Source organism: Fonsecaea multimorphosa (assembly GCF_000836435.1).
Source record: "Fonsecaea multimorphosa CBS 102226 unplaced genomic scaffold supercont1.1, whole genome shotgun sequence".
Lineage (NCBI taxonomy): Eukaryota > Fungi > Ascomycota > Eurotiomycetes > Chaetothyriales > Herpotrichiellaceae > Fonsecaea > Fonsecaea multimorphosa.
In genome coordinates, this window is record NW_015971635.1 from 1,442,448 (window position 1) to 1,458,936 (window position 16,489).

Sequence of the window (16,489 nt, forward strand, 5' to 3'; positions counted from 1 at the left end):
TATTCTAGGTCTTCTGCTCTCCCTTCGGGCCTACTTGCACCGAAGTGCATGTGTGGGAGGGTGTGCGTCTCACCTCACGAGTCACGATGGCCCCTCGAGCACAAGCGGCAAATGGCTGAAGGGAAAACCCAGTCTCTCCACGAGTTCGCAAGCTAAGCCCCACCTAAACAAACCCTCGAGAACGGTCATTTCCCCGCATTGATTCTTGATGAAGCGAGGAGAGGCCGACGGGAGACACAAGGACTCCCCCAGGTCTTATATATCCCACTTCTCCCCTACCACGCTGCTTTCTGTCCGTCTGAGATCTCGTATACCTGTATAGACACTATCAAGACGCCACCCAACATGTCTGCAAAGCACTTCATTGACGACCCGACCCACCTCGTCCAGACTTCTCTCCACAGTTTAACCCTCACAAACCCTTCTGTCGCCTTCGATGCGCAGAACCGAATTGTATACCGGCGACCGACGAAGGAGTTGACAGACAATCCAAAGGTCTCCATTATCACTGGTGGAGGCTCTGGCCACGAACCGGTAAGTCTAGGGCAAGGGTTGTAGTGCAATCCTGGGCCTTCGGGCGCCTGCATCCCCCATCTCCTGAGGACCTTCTTCGCGTGAGGCCTGAGTTCTTAGGATGATGATACTAATCAGATGATTTTGCTTTCCCATAGGCATTTGCAGGCTTTGTAGGAAAGGGTTTCGTCACAGCCGCTGTTGCAGGCACCATTTTCGCGAGTCCTTCCGCCGAGCAAGTTCGCCGTGCCGCTCTTACGAGAGTACCTACAGAGAAGGGCGTTGCTATAGTCACTTTCAACTACACCGGAGATGTCTTGAACTTTGGCATGGCTGCCGAGAAGGCAAAAGCCGCCGGAGTTGACACCGAGTTCTACGCAATCGGCGACGATGTGGGCGTTGGCCGGGCAAAAGGAGGCAAGGTCGGCAGACGAGGCATTGGTGGCTCTATCTTGGTACTCAAGATAATAGGAGCACTGGCTGAAGCTGGTGGAAGTTTGAAAGAAGTTTACAAGCTTACGCAGCAAGTTGCCGGAAACCTTGTGTCTGTCGGCGCGTCGATGGAACACGTCCACGTTCCAGGACGAGAGAAACCTGACCCAAACTCCGACGAGATCATACCAACGGAGGAAATCGAAATCGGCATGGGTATTCACAACGAACCGGGCAGTCATCGCGTCTCCGCAACCTTACCTGAACTCATCAAGACTATGCTGGCGCAGATGCTAGATCCCAACGACAAGGACAGGCACTACGTTGACATTAAGAAGGGCGACAAGACCGTCCTGCTAATAAATAACCTAGGAGGTGTGAGCAATTTGGAAATCGGCGGTATCTTAGCTGAGGTGCACAAACAACTCAAAGAAGACTGGGGCATTGTTCCTGTCAGAGTTATCGCTGGTACTTTCATCACCTCGCTTAACGGCTTGGGATTCTCGGCATCTATTCTGAAGCTGGAGGACACCGGCCTTGGACCAGGCAAGTCGATGCTCGAACTTCTCGATGCCCCGGCTGAGGCCTTCGGTTGGGCTGCCGCCACTCGGACGTCGACCTGGGAAGCTGATAACACCGCCACCATGGAGGGCCACGCAGCGGTGACAGCAGAAGGGAAATCTTCTAATCTGAAACTCGACCCCAAAAAGGCACACGCAACCCTCAAAGCCGGTCTGGACAAGATGATCGCGGCAGAAGCTGAAGTGACCAAATACGACACGATCATTGGAGACGGCGACTGCGGGATCGGTCTGAAGCGAGGAGCTGAAGCTGTTCTCAAGGAGCTCTCTTCCGGCGATCTGCCTGCCGACGCTGTTGCCTTTGTCAATAAAATTACTCCTGTGGTTGAAAACACCATGGACGGCACGTCGGGTGCCATCTACGCCATCTTCCTTAATGCGTTGTCCCATGGGCTTCGAGAACAAGATACTGCATCTTCGACGACCGTGGACGCAAAAATCTGGGCCGCCGCCCTCAAGTCCAGCCTTCAAGCGCTGGGTAAATATACGCCAGCAGTGCCTGGCGACAGGACGCTGATGGACGCGCTCGTGCCGTTTGTTGACACGCTGAGCAGCACAGGGGATGTGAACAAGGCGGCTGAAGCGGCCAAAGAAGGCGCGGAGAAGACTAAAAGCATGAAGGCCAGCTTAGGAAGAGCCGTGTACGTTGGCGCAGAGGATGAGTGGATGGGCAAGATCCCAGATCCAGGGGCTTGGGGTCTGCAAGAGTTTTTGATCGGGCTGGCTGGTGCCTGTTAGGCATTGTATTGCACAGACACAGTCCTTGTCGTCCGCATATTATTGGAGCGTCGACGTTCTTCCTATATCAAAAATCAAAAAATGCAACTTCCATCTAGGCAGCCATTTGGTGCCAAGTGGCGTGAAGAAAATTTGAACATTTTCTTGCTCGTCCGATGCTGGGTTATCGACCATTTGCCACTCGCTCTTTTGTTGCTCCGTCAGGTGCCTGCGCCAAACATCGCATTCCTCCCAGGGCGGTACCAGTATCGGGTTTTGATTGAGGTTCATTGCATACCTTCATTCCCTGCCTTAACCCAGAAATTGTGGATTTATCGGGCGACTGTCGTCCCAGCAAAACTTTCCCGTGACCGTGAATGCGTAGGAACCATAACCGCCATTTTCATGCGCCCCCTCCGGCCAAAGCAGATTCAACTCAACAAGACCAGAATGACGCTATCACCCCTCAGAAACATCTTGCTGATGAATCGGTCCTTGTTAACACCTTTGGCGCCTCCTTTACCCTTCTCCGTCCACATTTCCTTGACGTTCTCTAGTACCATGTTGCAGTGGCGGTCAAAGGCTTTGACTCGCGCGAGCAGCTTTCGGTTGTTCCGACACGAGATTAAAACTTGAGTGTGTGTGCGGGTGGCGGTCATGAGGATGGAGAGGGGGCCTGTTGAGAGTTCGTGCGCCTCGACGAGGGAGACTTCATATTCTCTAGAGATGGGGTGTTAGCATTGTTCAATGAGGATGGCGTTGTCCCATTATGCGCGTTGGCGCGTGGCAAGGAGGTGTGAAATTAGTGAGGATAGAATTCATGAACGCGTGCATCAAATTGATGATGCATGCAAGGGGTAATTGTAGATGGCGGCACAGTGGCCGATGACCAGTGATGAAAGTGGAAACTGTGAGCGGAGCGGAATCCACCTCGAGGGGGGGTGGGCGGAGGAATTGGGGGCGCTGGGAGAGATGAAACATGGGTAAACAGGCAGAAAGGGGGTTAGCGGGAGATTCCACGTACGTCAATTCATTCCTCGGCTTGTTCAGCAGATCCCTAATGCGAAAGAACACCAAAAGGTCAGTAGATTTTCCTCGAGCCTCTAGAACGAAGCCGCCAGCAGATCGCTGCGGAGATAAGCTTGGACCAGGGACAGGGGTATGAGTCAGAAGGGACATACTGGATCTTGGAGGCGTCGGCCATGGTCGCGATGCAGAATGTACTTAAAGAGTCCCGGTTTCCCGTGCCATGTAGAGCGAGGAAATTTCTTTACATCCTTTCTCTGGCAGAGGAATTATGCTCGGCTGAGTTGCCTTTTCTGTGGGCTGCTTCTGGAAGTGCAGTGGTCGAAAGAGGCATAGTCTGGGTGGCCTAATTATCTTGGGCAAGCTTGGGCTCCTTGGGCTCTTTGGGCTAGCTCCCAATTGACATCATCCTTGATCAGCCTGGATCATCCTCCGTCTGCATTGTTCCGAGCCCCGAAAGGCCAATGCAGGTCGCGCCCTCAGAAGCTAAAAAGCCACCCGCAAACACGCGACCAAATCGCGCTCCAGCGACTCTCGAGGCTCGATAGTCGACGCTTCACCCATACCTACCTGTTACACCTCCTCGTCAAGCTCTCAACTGAGCCTCTCTTTCTTTTGTTTCTTTATTGTAGCGTTCCACATGAATGACGCTTCTGTTTGTTCTAAAGCCTGGAACCATTGCCTCGGAGTCTGATCCATTATCTCATCACCATACTCATCTTCTGCTTCTACCAGTCCTAGCACCTTGTCGACCTAAATATCTCAGGACCACTTGAGATTCCTTCTCCGAAGACACCCTCCACGCGTTCCGATCCTCTGCTTCACAGCTTCGCCGCACGTGTCGACAGCTCCTCAAAGCCTGGATAGGTGTTCCCTCCTTCGCGGTCTCCGCCGCCATGGCCACGTCTCCCGCAGATGGCGTCTCCATACGGACGGTCAGACTCAAAGTCCTCTACACGTTTGATGCCGAGCAAAAAGACAACCACCTTGCACGGTGGCCTCAATCTTTAGAAGTGCAGACTGCCTTTATCGACGACATAAACCAGATCGGCGTGATCGATCTGCGAACCTGTTTGGAAGCTGTCATGACCGCCAGTCCCGAACTCGCCACTCTCGTCGATAACGACTACACTATTTACGCATATGATTACTCAGAACCTGATACACCATTAGTTGGACAAGGAATGTTGTCAAAAGCACTGGCTGGCCAAGCTCAAAACACCAGCAGTGATGGCGAGGCCATGGTCACGGGCAAGATCTCCAAGAATATTATGGGCTTGTTCTCCAAAAACGCTCAAGAGACGCTGGAAGTGAAACTTCGATTCACACCTGTGAACACGTTCGCACAGGTCAGATATCGCTCAGGCAGTGTCAGCTCACAAGATGGGATGCGACCTCAGTGGAACAATGGGCCTTCGCTACAGTCATTGCAGCGATCAGCTTCACCGATTGACACTTCGGGCCTAGAGACAATGCAGCGGATGCTGAGTGGCGAGACCCTGCATGGATCAGGATCAGGATCAGGATCAGGATCAGGATCAGGATCAGGCAGCAGACCTGGAACGCCAATAACAACACAGCACCTCAGTCACCCCGTGCGGCAGCCTGGCCATCCCTCCCGGCCAAATTCACGAACGGGAATGCGTCAGTCCGTCGAAGGAAGGCGCGAATCGTTTCAGTCAGGATATTATAGTGGTGACGAGATCGGAGAAGATGGTCCGGCAAGAAAGAGAGCGAAGACGACCAAAGTCGATTTACCCACAAAATCCAACTTCAATATTGAACGACAACCTGAGTCGCTAAGAGTCGTTGCAAGTACTGCATCAAGCCTCCGACTTCATCGCCCTATCGCGGTAAACCCTGCAGCAGCTGTTCAGGCAAACTCTCAAAACGAAGAAGCGGCACGACCACCCACTCCGATTCCTGCCTCGAAAACAGCCAAACCACGAGGAAAACCAGGACGACCACGAAAGAACCCGACTAGCAGCTTGGCCCAAGGATCTCAAGTTAGGGAATCATCACCAGCAGCAGACGTGGGCCCGCAGCCTGAGCTCCTTGCTGTGCCTATTGCTTCGCCTGAGGACACTCGAGGTCAAAGCGTCGGCAGTACACCTGCTAATATCCCATCATCACCACCCGTCATGCCGGAATTTCGACAGCCAGCGATTACTAGTCCTGTACTTCCACCCGTCATCGGTTCCTCCGGACATGACTCAGGGTTTATGAGTGGCAACCTTGAAGATCTTTTTGGAGATGATCACTTGTTGCAATTTGATGACTTTATTGTGGACAAACCAGACGATCAGGACGTGGATGAGCTGTTTCAAGAAAAGCAACGTCCGACTGATCAATATCCCCCCGTCTTTGAAGAAGGCAACGATGTGGAAGAGGCACAATCCACGCAGCGGGGGTACAATGTCATGCCTCCACCCCTTTCTGTCGCACCAAAGCCGCTGGCTAGAGCACAATCGTACACTCCAATGCCCACACCACGAATCAGCATGTCATCACCGCGACTGGCGCCTGCCCCTATTCCGAGAGCTCGGCAGATCATGGAAGAGCAACGTGAGCAACAGCGGAAAATAGCTCCAGCACCCCTTATACCGAAGAGTGATCCCCCACCTAGAGCACTACATCGAGCGCAAACATGGGCACCTGATAGCGATGTACCAATGTCTGATGCTCCTGGAGGCGAGGAGGCCAAAGCAAAGGCAGCGTCCAAGAAGAAGGTCGGCAAAGAGCAGACCAAGGCCAGGTTAGAGAATGCTATCGCAAATGGAGTCATGCCGCCTTTCTGTGACAACTGCGGCGCAATAGAGACTCCTGCGTGGAGAAGAGCCTATGTCAGAGTCTTCGATTGCGCTTGGGATGATGTTGAGACGTCTCTGAACCATGGTGAATGCTGCTTCAAGGAGCCCATTGACCACAACCCCGACGGGACTGTGAAAACTTTCCGGGCCTACAAAGTGGACAAGCGACAAGGTGACGACGATTGGGACGCGATCACGTTGTGCAATCGTAAGTAAGACGGGACTTTATGTGAACACAATGCTAACATTCTTCAGCGTGCGGCTTATGGTTTCACAAGCAGAAATGCCCTCGTCCTGCGTCAAAATGGCAAAAGAAAGATCCCAAGGAGAAGGGCAAGCGCAAACGGAATCCACCAAAAGCCTTTGGAAAGACGAACGGAAGTTCCGGCCTCAGGAGTGATGCACAGAGTCCTGGTAGCGATGACTCTTCTCCAGGTGACTCGGCGACGGATGCGCCTGATGCGGAAGAAAACGACGCTGAAGTATCTCAAAACGACAATGCCGCAGCTGACGATGGTGAACCACAATTGCCGCCGATCCCGCGCTCCCTGCGGGCAAACAGCGCAGGTCCGGGAACTCGAGGTCTACAGGCAAGAACCCGGCACCAGACTGGTGGCAGACAGGTGCAATCAAGTCCTACACGTGCTCATGGATCAGAAGATATTCCTATCGAGATTGATCTAACACCGAAGCCTGTGCGGAGGCAGCTGTTCCCTTCGCCGGACAAAACGCAGATACGCTCGGATTCTGGGGCGGCTAATACAACTACTCATGGCTCTTTGCCAGCGTTTGTGAGACGAAGCCCCAGACTGAATAAAACCAGGGATGCCTTTGCCGTACCAGCAGCGGCAGTCGAATTGGGGGTCGACGGAAAGGAAAATGTTGCGCCTGCCCCAGCAGTGGCAGATGATGGCCTGGCCGAGTTATTCGAGGAGACCCCAGCCAATATTCAGCTACCGCCCATGACTCCCACCCCCAAGAGACGATCTGAGCGAATCCTACTCAAGACACCATCGAAGACGCCTCAACGTCAATTCGGTGCCCAATTGTCTCCCAATGCCGAGCCAATTCCCCAGTTCCGGACCCCAAAGGCCAGGCAAGAACCCCATCCTGCTCTTACTGCGTTGCTTGGCACTGTGCAGAAAGACCTATTGCAGATGACACCTTTCACACGCTCGATTCATGAGGCCATTACAAGTGATCGACCGCTGGATTTGGATCTGACGGAGGAAGATAAAGCTCTCTTGCGAGGCAATGGGAAAAAGGCGACACCTCAGAAAGCCATATCATTTGACTTTCCTGATTTGCCGTCTCTCAAAAATTCGTCCCCAATATCGGGTGACCAGCTCATGAACTTCGACTTCTCAGAAATGACGACCGATCAACTGACTAGTGATCTGATTGATCCTTTCACCAACACTGCGATGACCAGTTCTCCCCCCACGGGATTCTTCGGGTATCTTGATACCACGGATATGGAGAGCGGAGTCAACTCGATGTGGGAGAGTCTGGTCAATGTGAATGCGGTGTATCATTCCGGGCAATCTGCATATCCTGACCCTGAAGCATTGACTGTTCCGGGAGCTGCGGTTCAAGGGGTACGCAGAAGCCCAAGAAAACAGAACGCGAAATGAGATGCCAGCACTACTTGATTTCTGTGGTGGCGACAGGAAAGGTAGTGTTTGTGAAACAGTGGCTACGATCACTCTGCATTTTCCCGATCTGCCCAGATTGGCTACTGTACAGCAGGTGCTTATGACATGTATGATAGTCAGGCAGAGTTTCCTTGAAAATATCGTCGTCGTTGTCGTTGTGCATCTCTTCAGCATACAGAGTCGAAGGTCGGAATCGACTGACTCATATCTTTAGCAAAGCACAATCCAGTGTTTTGGGGCATGCCCTGCTTAGATAGACTTGTCATCCCAAACCTCCATTCACCGTTTTCCACGGCCTCGCGCATTGCTGTGTGCGATCCCAGCCGCTCTAAACACCGTAGGCGCTTAACACCATCATGACCTGTGCTCCTGTCGTGGAAATTCACCCATACGGCCACCCGAAATGACTCTTTTATACTAATGCCCTCCTCTCGTTATCGTCTCAATATCCGCCGTCCATGCCGGCCTCGGGATCACCATAGAAAATATTTTTGTAACGATGGGTCACATCGACCACTGCTTCAAATAACTTCAAGTCTGGAAGTTGGCCATTCTCATTTCGGGGCCATTCCGTGCTGCTGAGAACTCGTAGACCCAAGCCGTGCCCGCCGTCCGTATTGGTAACTTTGCCCACGATTTCATACATGGAGCCAACCGAGAGGTGGGAATCTCTGCATAGAACTTGGTCAGCTTCCAGGTAACTCGTTGATTGAGACATTCGTTCTCCGAGCGCGCAGTCCATACCTCGCCAGCAGAATTGTTACCGAATCCGAGCCACAAGTCAATGTTGCTTGATCGCCGTTGACGTGGCTTATGATTCCCAGCATGCGGACTGTGTTGTGAGAGGTGGCATTCGGGGCAAATGCATGGAGGTGAGCGGGCAGGATTCGGGGTGTTGACATGGAATTCATTTTGTGGTTTGTTGCGTTGTGTTGCTAACTGAATCGTCGACTGCGGTCTGGCAGAGTGCTCGTAAGGACAGTTGGAACAGTCAAGACAGTGCAGTGTTTGCCCCTCTCTAAATCACTTTACGCGATTGACGCGTCTGCACTTCGCCTCCAGAAGCTGCACCGTGCCACCGCTTCGGTCGCGTACAGGTGCCGGTCGGTGTCCATCTCCGAGAATCTACCTCGCACCCGCCCACTTGCCGCCGCCTAACTCCAAACTCCACCCAGGGCCAGTAGGTCATCTAGCGGCGTCCCATCTCGCCGCATGTACAGACCGTCAGTATTTCAATCATCCCACTTTGAATGTTGTACGGCAACTGAAGCACAAGTTAGATGAGTACGTCGCGCAAAGGGAAAGCTCCGGATCGAGGAACAGCGTCTCAACCCCGGTTCCACTCTTCGCCCAAAAGACCAGCCGCCGCTGGCGAGGGCAGCCCCTCCGCAAGAGCCTCCAAGAGACATCGAATCTCAGTGCCTGATCTGCTGTCACCCCAGCAAAACAGCAACTCGAATGATAGGTCCCGAGGCCAATACACTGCGGGAGAGGGCAAGATGGAAGTAGACCACAAGATGCAGTCCGCCAGCACTCGCCATGCCGCAGATGCTTTCGCCAACATGTACGAATTCAATTCAACAAGGCTGAAGAAAGAGAACCTCAACGACCCGGCTTCTGTGCCAGAGAATGGCCGACCCAAACCAGCCTTTGCAAACCAAAGAGTCCCTTTCAATCCGCAGATGGGCCCGAAGAAGCTCGTCGTGAAGAACCTACGGGCCGCCACCCGCTTGGATACTCGGGCGTACTTTGAAAAGACATGGAAAGAGAATGACAAAGCTCTCGATGCCATATTCAGAAACGAGAAGGATCCATACTCCCTGGAAGAACTATACAAGGGTGCAGAACATACCTGTCGGCACGGCCACAGCGCAGACCTCTATGAGCTCCTGAGTGCGAAATGCGAGACCCATCTCAATGACAACGTCAGAGATCGCATCCGGCGGGAAGAGGCACAATCCTCAGATGTCGACGTCGTCAGAGCATTCGTCAATGCCTGGCAGACTTGGCAAAAACAGCTGCAGACCGTCCGCCAGATCTTTTTCTACATGGACCAGACCTATTGCCTTCGTACTCCCGACAAGATGAGTGTCTTGCAAATGGGTTTGACCAAGTTCAGGTCTTCAGTGTTTTATGACCCTTTCATAAGAAACAAAGCACTTCAAGGAGTCATAGTTTTGATCGATTCTGATAGGAGAGGTAACCTCAATGAGAGTGACTCTAGGCTCCTGCGCCAATCGGTCGACACTTTCCACGAGCTGAGCATTTACACCAGTGACCTTGAACCGATCCTTTGCGTCACTACCGGAGAGTATTTCCAGGCATGGAGAGATAGTGAGTCCAACAAGGACTCTCTGGGTGACTATGTCAACAATTGCACTGATCTTCTGACCCGCGAGATGGCGAGGTGCGATTCCTTGTCTCTAGACCGCAATACAAGGATCCGGGTGTCGCGTCTTTTCGATAGCATCCTTGTGGAAGAGGAACTCGAAACGCTTACCAACGAAGACGGCATCTTGGATCTCCTAGAGGACGACAAATCAGCAGAACTAGAGCGGCTTTACACTTTGCTACAGCGTAAAGGTCACGGAGAGTTGATCGCGCCGAGTTTTAGTAAATATGTTGAGACGGAAGGATCCTTGATCGTATTTGATGAGAAGAGGGAATCCGAGATGGTAATTAGGCTCCTTGATTTCAAAAGGCGGCTGGATCATTACCAGAAGTACTCCTTCCACGGCAATGAGGCACTGGGCAATGCCCTTCACAAAGCCTTCGAAACGTTTATCAACAAAACAAAGAAATCCCAGTCGAACTGGGACACGGACAATGCCAAACCGGGAGAAATGATTGCGAAGCACGTCGACCTGCTCCTTAAAGGGGGCGTTAAAGCCGTCCCCCGGCTCCAAACACACAAGCACGATCCTTCCAAGGCCGAAGAAGAGCATGACTTCGATGATGCCGCTGCCGAAGACGCCGAAATCAACCAACACCTCTCTGACGCATTAGATCTCTTCCGTTTCGTCCATGGCAAAGCTGTCTTTGAAGCCTTCTACAAGAAGGATTTAGCTCGCCGTCTACTCATGGGTCGGAGCGCCTCATTCGACGCCGAGCGGAACATGCTCACCCGTCTGAAGAATGAATGCGGTGCTGCATTTACGCACAATCTGGAGTCCATGTTCAAGGACATGGACCTGGCTCGTGAAGAGATGATGTCGTACAATCAGCTCTTGGATGACCGTGGAGGCAGGGCTCCAGGTTTGCCGGACTTGCATGTTAATGTCCTCTCGGCGGCAGCCTGGCCTACTTACCCGGACGTGGCAGTGAACATCCCACCACATATCGCCAAAGTCATGTCCGATTTTGAGACGCACTACAAGGCCAAACACTCTGGGCGCAAGCTGACCTGGAAACACTCCCTGGCGCACTGTCAACTGCGCGCCAAGTTCCCCAAGGGAAACAAGGAACTCATGGTGTCAGGATTCCAGGCCGTCGTGCTCCTGCTTTTCAACGACATCCCTGCAGACAAGCACCTGACGTACGACGAGATCAAAGCCGCCTCGGGCCTGGTCGACGCCGAGCTCAAGAGAACACTCCAGTCCCTCGCGTGCGCCAAGTATCAAGTCCTGCGCAAACACCCCAAGGGCCGCGACGTCCACGAAACCGACACGTTCACGTTTTCACAGAGTTTCTCGGACCAGAAACTGCGCATTAAGATCAACCAGATCCAACTCAAGGAGACCAAGGAGGAGAACAAAGAGACGCACATCCGGGTGGCCGCGGACCGGCATTACGAGACACAGGCGGCGATCGTGAGGATCATGAAGAGCCGCAAGAAGATTGGGCATAACGAGTTGATTGTCGAGGTCATCAAGGCCACCATGAGCAGGGGCGTGTTGGATCAGGCGGACATTAAGCGGAATATTGAAAAGTGAGTATCTTTGCCTCCCCCTGCCTTCCTTCCCGGCTTGCCTTATCCGCCTCCCTCCTCTGTTGAGTTTCCCCCCTCATTGTTCATCTCGCTTGACTTCGCAACGCGAGTGCTAATCCATCACGTGGTCAGATTGATTGAAAAGGACTACATGGAGAGAGAAGAGGGCAACACGTACTCGTACGTTGCATGAGCTTGCCTGCTTGCTTGCCTTGATTGTCTATTGGCCCGCATGCATGCCAACTGCATCCCCATTGGAGACTCAAGCGCACACATAAATAGTTCCAGCGCGGAAGCAAGCCCAGCTGCCATTGCTACAGCCACTGCCATGAGTCGACCTCTAGGGCATGTAAATGTGGTCGGCCGATTGCAAGAGGTGCCCGAGAGACAAGGACCTCGGTGACGCTCCCGATAGATACCATACCCTCCATACCTTTGGATTTTCAGGTATTGTAGGCAGGGACCTCAGGTGGTTGGACTAATACTGTAAGAGAAAGGGACACGCGCTCAATTGGGCACCCAAGCTGGAGTCATGTAATATGGTGGTGACAGGATGATGTACCTAGGTGGCTAGAAAAGACGACCACGACAAATGAAGATCGCAATATTCCAAGGGAGGGAGTTCACCCAACATGGACGTTAAATCAACCTGGCTCTTCATAGTTGCAGAGATGATACCGAGTACTATGTCACTAGAAAGCCCTGGGAACCAGAGTCCGTTCTTTTTACATTCGACATGCGACATGGACGAAACGAGGAACACTGGCACACGCGCAAGAGGTGCCTCGAAAAAGCATTACAACTCCCTCAGATGATGCTGCGGCAAAACCTTCGACTCGATCACTGGAACGTACAGATGGCCGACAACCCTAAGTTTCCCATGAGATGGCCTGTATTGTGCGAGCTCTCCACTGCAGAGACAATCCTGGACCCAATGCCAAATTTAGCTCACTTCGATTCGAACCCTCGTCACTTCAACACGTCTCCCTTGGCATATAACAGGTTCGACTGACGCAAGGCCGTGCAACGTTCTCTTTCAACAACTTGAGCTGGTTGCATGAGCCAGATGACCTTCACTCAGCAGCATTACCTCTAGTATCGCTCGTCTGGACGTCCCGAAGAGCTTCGTCCATCACCGTAATGCTACACGCCCCGTTAGTCACATGTCAAACAGTACAGATATAGCGAGAGAAAAACCTACCTTCTTCCTCAAAGCAGCAAGTCTCTTCTTCTTCGTGTGAGTGTTAATGTAGGTGCCGATGCAGAAAGCCACGACATTGAAAAATGGCACCCAAGTCTGCTCAGGGAGGAATTTCTGGGCGAATGCCAAAGCCAGCGGAGAGGTAATCCAGCTGACGCGCATAACGGGCCAAAAGCCGGCGCGGATGGTGGCGCGGACTTGGTGCCAGGTGCGGGCACCAGCAATGATGGCCATGGAGGCGAGGTAGACAGTGTTTTGGATGGGAGCAATCTAGATTGAAAGCGGTAAGACACTGAACGTTGCTTTAGGGCTGTTGACATACCACTAAGTTGCTGGTCAAGATCTGAAGAATCTTTGCCCTCAAGCTGGTGCGGCCAGCAAAAACCCATTGGAGCATTCCGATAAGAACGTGACCCATGGGAGCACTGATAAATGCGCCATAGGCGGCCATCTTGGGGATTCTGGAGGAGAAATAGTGACCATGCTTGCTCTTATCGTGGGCGAGCCATGAAGCCAGCAACTCTTGCAATGCGGATAATGTGCCGGAGGTCAGCATCTTGGTGCGCAGCGGATTCGATTGAAGCTGTCTTAGGTATGCCTGGAGCGCAACAATGAGTGTCGCATTCAACGGGAAGGGTGTGAGAAGGGGTTCGGACCGCCAGATAACCTGTCTGTTGCTTTCCACCAGTCAAGGCCTCGCCAATCTTGTGGGCGGTGGTCTCATCGCGACCACCGGGCGCGAAAGGCGCCGACGTTGTTCGGACCTGCTCTTGCTCGAATTTGACGGACATGGCGGCGCGCACTCAGAAAACTTCAGACTCGGGAAGGGAAAGAACAAAAGCTGCAATAGACGGTGTCAGTAGACTCGCGGTCGAGGAGAAGAAAGATAGAATGCGGGACAGAAATCGACGCAATCAGCGCTGACAGGAAGGGTTGTTGACAAAAGACGTAACCCTGGTGCCGAGGCGCTGCCACGGGTCACGGACTGTGGTGGGGACTGCAAGACGTGACCTATGGAGACACGAAAAGAGAGAGGGAGAGCGACACTTACCGAGATGATGACTATGAGGATGAATGAGCAATGACTGCGAGCGGGAGTATGGATTGGGGGGTGGTCTGGGATGATACAATGAGTCGACGGGAGAGGGAGAGGGAGATGAACGAGGTGTCAACGCGTCTGTCGAGTTTCTCTAAGATGGGCAGGCCGAGGAGGAGGGAGTCAAAGGGGAGAGGGAGCGGGAGAGGGAGACGGACAGCGCAGGCAGCTGGGGGCAGCCGGGGGCAGTACGAGGTACGAGGCAATACTCGTGCCTACACTGCCTAGGCCCTTACGGGGCAGGGAGCATGAGGAGAATGAGCTGGCAATCTCGATGCCACAAACGCGCCAACCGAGCCAAAGCCAACCAACTCTATCAACTCTATCGAGCCCCAAGTCCACCATTCAGCGTCGCCCGCGCTGCCAAGAAATAAACACGACGCTGAGGGTGGCCCGGAAGAGCTGAAGTCTCAGTGACTCTTTAGAGCTCTCTCACTTCCTAACCACATACACGGTCAAGACGTGATTGAAATACCCAGCACCTGTATGGATTGTATCGGCGGTGACATGGCTACCGTAGCCTTGAGAAGAGACCGGAATCCGGCATGCAGACAAACGGACAAACGCGTAAAGAGTGACGCACTATCCATGACAAGATGAAGCTTTGTCTGCTGCATTGATCAAAGGTAATTGCGAGGATGAACAGACCTTGTAAAGAGAGACATGAGCTCTGCTATAAGGCACGAGAGGGTGGTGGAAAGGTACCCAGATGATCATGAGGTGCTCCTTCCTGCTATCTCGTCCTTCGTTGACTTCAATCCTTCACTCCGAGTCTCTCATCTCCCTGCGTCCCCCCAGTCCCCTCCATTCACTCCACTTCTCAAACTTGTTGACCTGCCTGTTGTTCCAATGTGATGCAGCCCAGCGCCTTCAATTGCCCCCCCCCTCCGTCTGCCGCCATGCCTCTCCTGCGCAGGACAGTCCTCGGTCCTGAGAGACGCAATCCGTGTACCCATATGACCATGACCCGTCTCTATGATCCCTATGGCTCCTTCAAGTGCTCGCTATGCCATAAGCATCCCAACATCGGCTGGCTCTATCGCTGCACCCAGGACACTGGCGGTTTTTTGCCCGAATCCGATCTCATCGACGACCCAATCCTCCCAAGAGGCCGACCACTCGATCGGCATGTCACTACTCATCCTCTGAGCAGTTCCATCGTTAAGGCCATTGGAGACGGTCAATATCCAGGGCAAGAGGTCAAGAAACTGATTGAGCAGAAGGAAGGGGACAAGGATCTTGTCCTCCCCCAGCTTGGGCCAGACGAGAGAAGACCTGCGACGGCCTCTACTGTCACTACCGTTTCGACCACTTCCAGCGACGGTGACAGAACCCTGTCCACTCTGCCCCAGAGCACTACTTTCTCCACCAATTCCTCCGTCGAGCTCGATGAAGAAATAAAGGCGGCCTACGATTGGAAAGAGTTGCAGAAAGTCTGGATGTCCGAGCCATCAGTCCCTCCTCCTGCTCCCCGACCGAAGCCATCTAACCCGGCGAACCTCCCACCGCACGCTAGGCTGCCTTACATGCAACCCTGTAACTTCAAAATCTGCCCTACGTGCCGCCCAACCTACCGCGAGCGCGCCTATCAGTCTCTCGACGAGGTCCTGAACACACCAATCGTACTCCCTCCTGTCTGGGAGTTACAGAATCGCAGAGTTTCTGACGCCGGAATCGTGGCTGGAATTGGATTACCCAAGCTCTCCCAGTCACGATTCTATGCTCAGACCGACCCTGCTAACCTGCAGTCCTTTCACAGCATGCCCCAAATCATCATTGAACACCCAGAAACCGAACAGGAGAATCAAAATGTAAGAGAATCGTACGTCATGGGAGACGACGCAGAAAGACAGCAGCATCATGACTACACCCACCCCCCATCCAGCACACGCAGCGGCTTCCGACACACTGTCCGCAAAGCCCTCGCTAGAGCCCGCCTCGATGATTCTCCTCCCACACATTCAAGCACCAATAAATCCGAGTCTGGCGAGACCCAGGTGCAGCCTTCTCTCTCCCTGATTTTCCGTCGTCGACGATCCCGCACATCCACATTGTCCTTTGCCGAGACACATGGTGGCCGGATCGTGGATACCAGCTCGCTCGAGGACTCCGTCATGTTGATGTTAGCTACGAACACGCCTCTACCTCACACGCCAACCGTGGCTGGTTTTCAACTTCGGCAAGGAACCGGATACCCTCGAGGCTCAGGACGCGTCAACGATCGTGGGAATTGCTTGCAGAGTGCGGAGATCTTCAGCCAGACTTGAGGATGGTGCGCCTGCCTCTCGAGGCCGAGCATCTCAAAGCCATACAAAGGATGAGTCATCCGAGAATGTTCAATGTACAAACCTGCACCTTCTAATACCGGTGGGGTTTTAAACGATGAGAAAAAAGAACACGCACGACTATGACTACCATGTGTTTCGAAAAGCAGAGACAGAGGCTGGGAATAGGGAGTGGGACGACAATTCTGGGAGAAGCAGATGACGATATCTGGGGAGGAGAGTTGCTGCACGAGTTCCATCGTTTA

General features: G+C 53.1%; 7 protein-coding genes across 7 annotated transcripts; 4 read left to right on the forward strand and 3 right to left on the reverse strand.

Moving 5' to 3' along the window:
- Nucleotides 1-345: 345 nt before the first annotated feature.
- Nucleotides 346-2,264, forward strand: Z520_00543 (uncharacterized protein; the record flags this gene model as incomplete). The annotated part of the gene is made up of 2 exons (XM_016771064.1): nucleotides 346-534; nucleotides 672-2,264. 2 exons carry the CDS (start codon nucleotides 346-348, stop codon nucleotides 2,262-2,264), a joined length of 1,782 nt encoding a protein of 593 aa, XP_016637974.1.
- A 410-nt stretch (nucleotides 2,265-2,674) lies between these two features.
- On the reverse strand, nucleotides 2,675-3,447 carry Z520_00544 (small nuclear ribonucleoprotein Sm D2; the record flags this gene model as incomplete). The annotated part of the gene is made up of 2 exons (XM_016771065.1): nucleotides 2,675-2,963; nucleotides 3,425-3,447. 2 exons carry the CDS (start codon nucleotides 3,445-3,447, stop codon nucleotides 2,675-2,677), a joined length of 312 nt encoding a protein of 103 aa, XP_016637975.1.
- A 718-nt stretch (nucleotides 3,448-4,165) lies between these two features.
- Nucleotides 4,166-7,713, forward strand: Z520_00545 (uncharacterized protein; the record flags this gene model as incomplete). The annotated part of the gene is made up of 2 exons (XM_016771066.1): nucleotides 4,166-6,287; nucleotides 6,335-7,713. The coding sequence occupies 2 exons, from the start codon at nucleotides 4,166-4,168 to the stop codon at nucleotides 7,711-7,713; spliced, it is 3,501 nt and encodes a 1,166-aa protein (XP_016637976.1).
- A 463-nt stretch (nucleotides 7,714-8,176) lies between these two features.
- Z520_00546 (uncharacterized protein) lies at nucleotides 8,177-8,645 on the reverse strand (the record flags this gene model as incomplete). Its single annotated transcript, XM_016771067.1, has 2 exons — nucleotides 8,177-8,405; nucleotides 8,479-8,645. The coding sequence occupies 2 exons, from the start codon at nucleotides 8,643-8,645 to the stop codon at nucleotides 8,177-8,179; spliced, it is 396 nt and encodes a 131-aa protein (XP_016637977.1).
- Nucleotides 8,646-9,233: 588 nt separating this feature from the next.
- Nucleotides 9,234-11,855, forward strand: Z520_00547 (uncharacterized protein; the record flags this gene model as incomplete). The annotated part of the gene is made up of 2 exons (XM_016771068.1): nucleotides 9,234-11,662; nucleotides 11,795-11,855. 2 exons carry the CDS (start codon nucleotides 9,234-9,236, stop codon nucleotides 11,853-11,855), a joined length of 2,490 nt encoding a protein of 829 aa, XP_016637978.1.
- Nucleotides 11,856-12,754: 899 nt separating this feature from the next.
- Z520_00548 (uncharacterized protein) lies at nucleotides 12,755-13,654 on the reverse strand (the record flags this gene model as incomplete). Its single annotated transcript, XM_016771069.1, has 4 exons — nucleotides 12,755-12,805; nucleotides 12,864-13,133; nucleotides 13,186-13,461; nucleotides 13,520-13,654. The coding sequence occupies 4 exons, from the start codon at nucleotides 13,652-13,654 to the stop codon at nucleotides 12,755-12,757; spliced, it is 732 nt and encodes a 243-aa protein (XP_016637979.1).
- Nucleotides 13,655-14,858: 1,204 nt separating this feature from the next.
- Z520_00549 (uncharacterized protein) lies at nucleotides 14,859-16,226 on the forward strand (the record flags this gene model as incomplete). Its single annotated transcript, XM_016771070.1, has 1 exon — nucleotides 14,859-16,226. The coding sequence occupies one exon, from the start codon at nucleotides 14,859-14,861 to the stop codon at nucleotides 16,224-16,226; it is 1,368 nt and encodes a 455-aa protein (XP_016637980.1).
- Nucleotides 16,227-16,489: the final 263 nt, after the last annotated feature.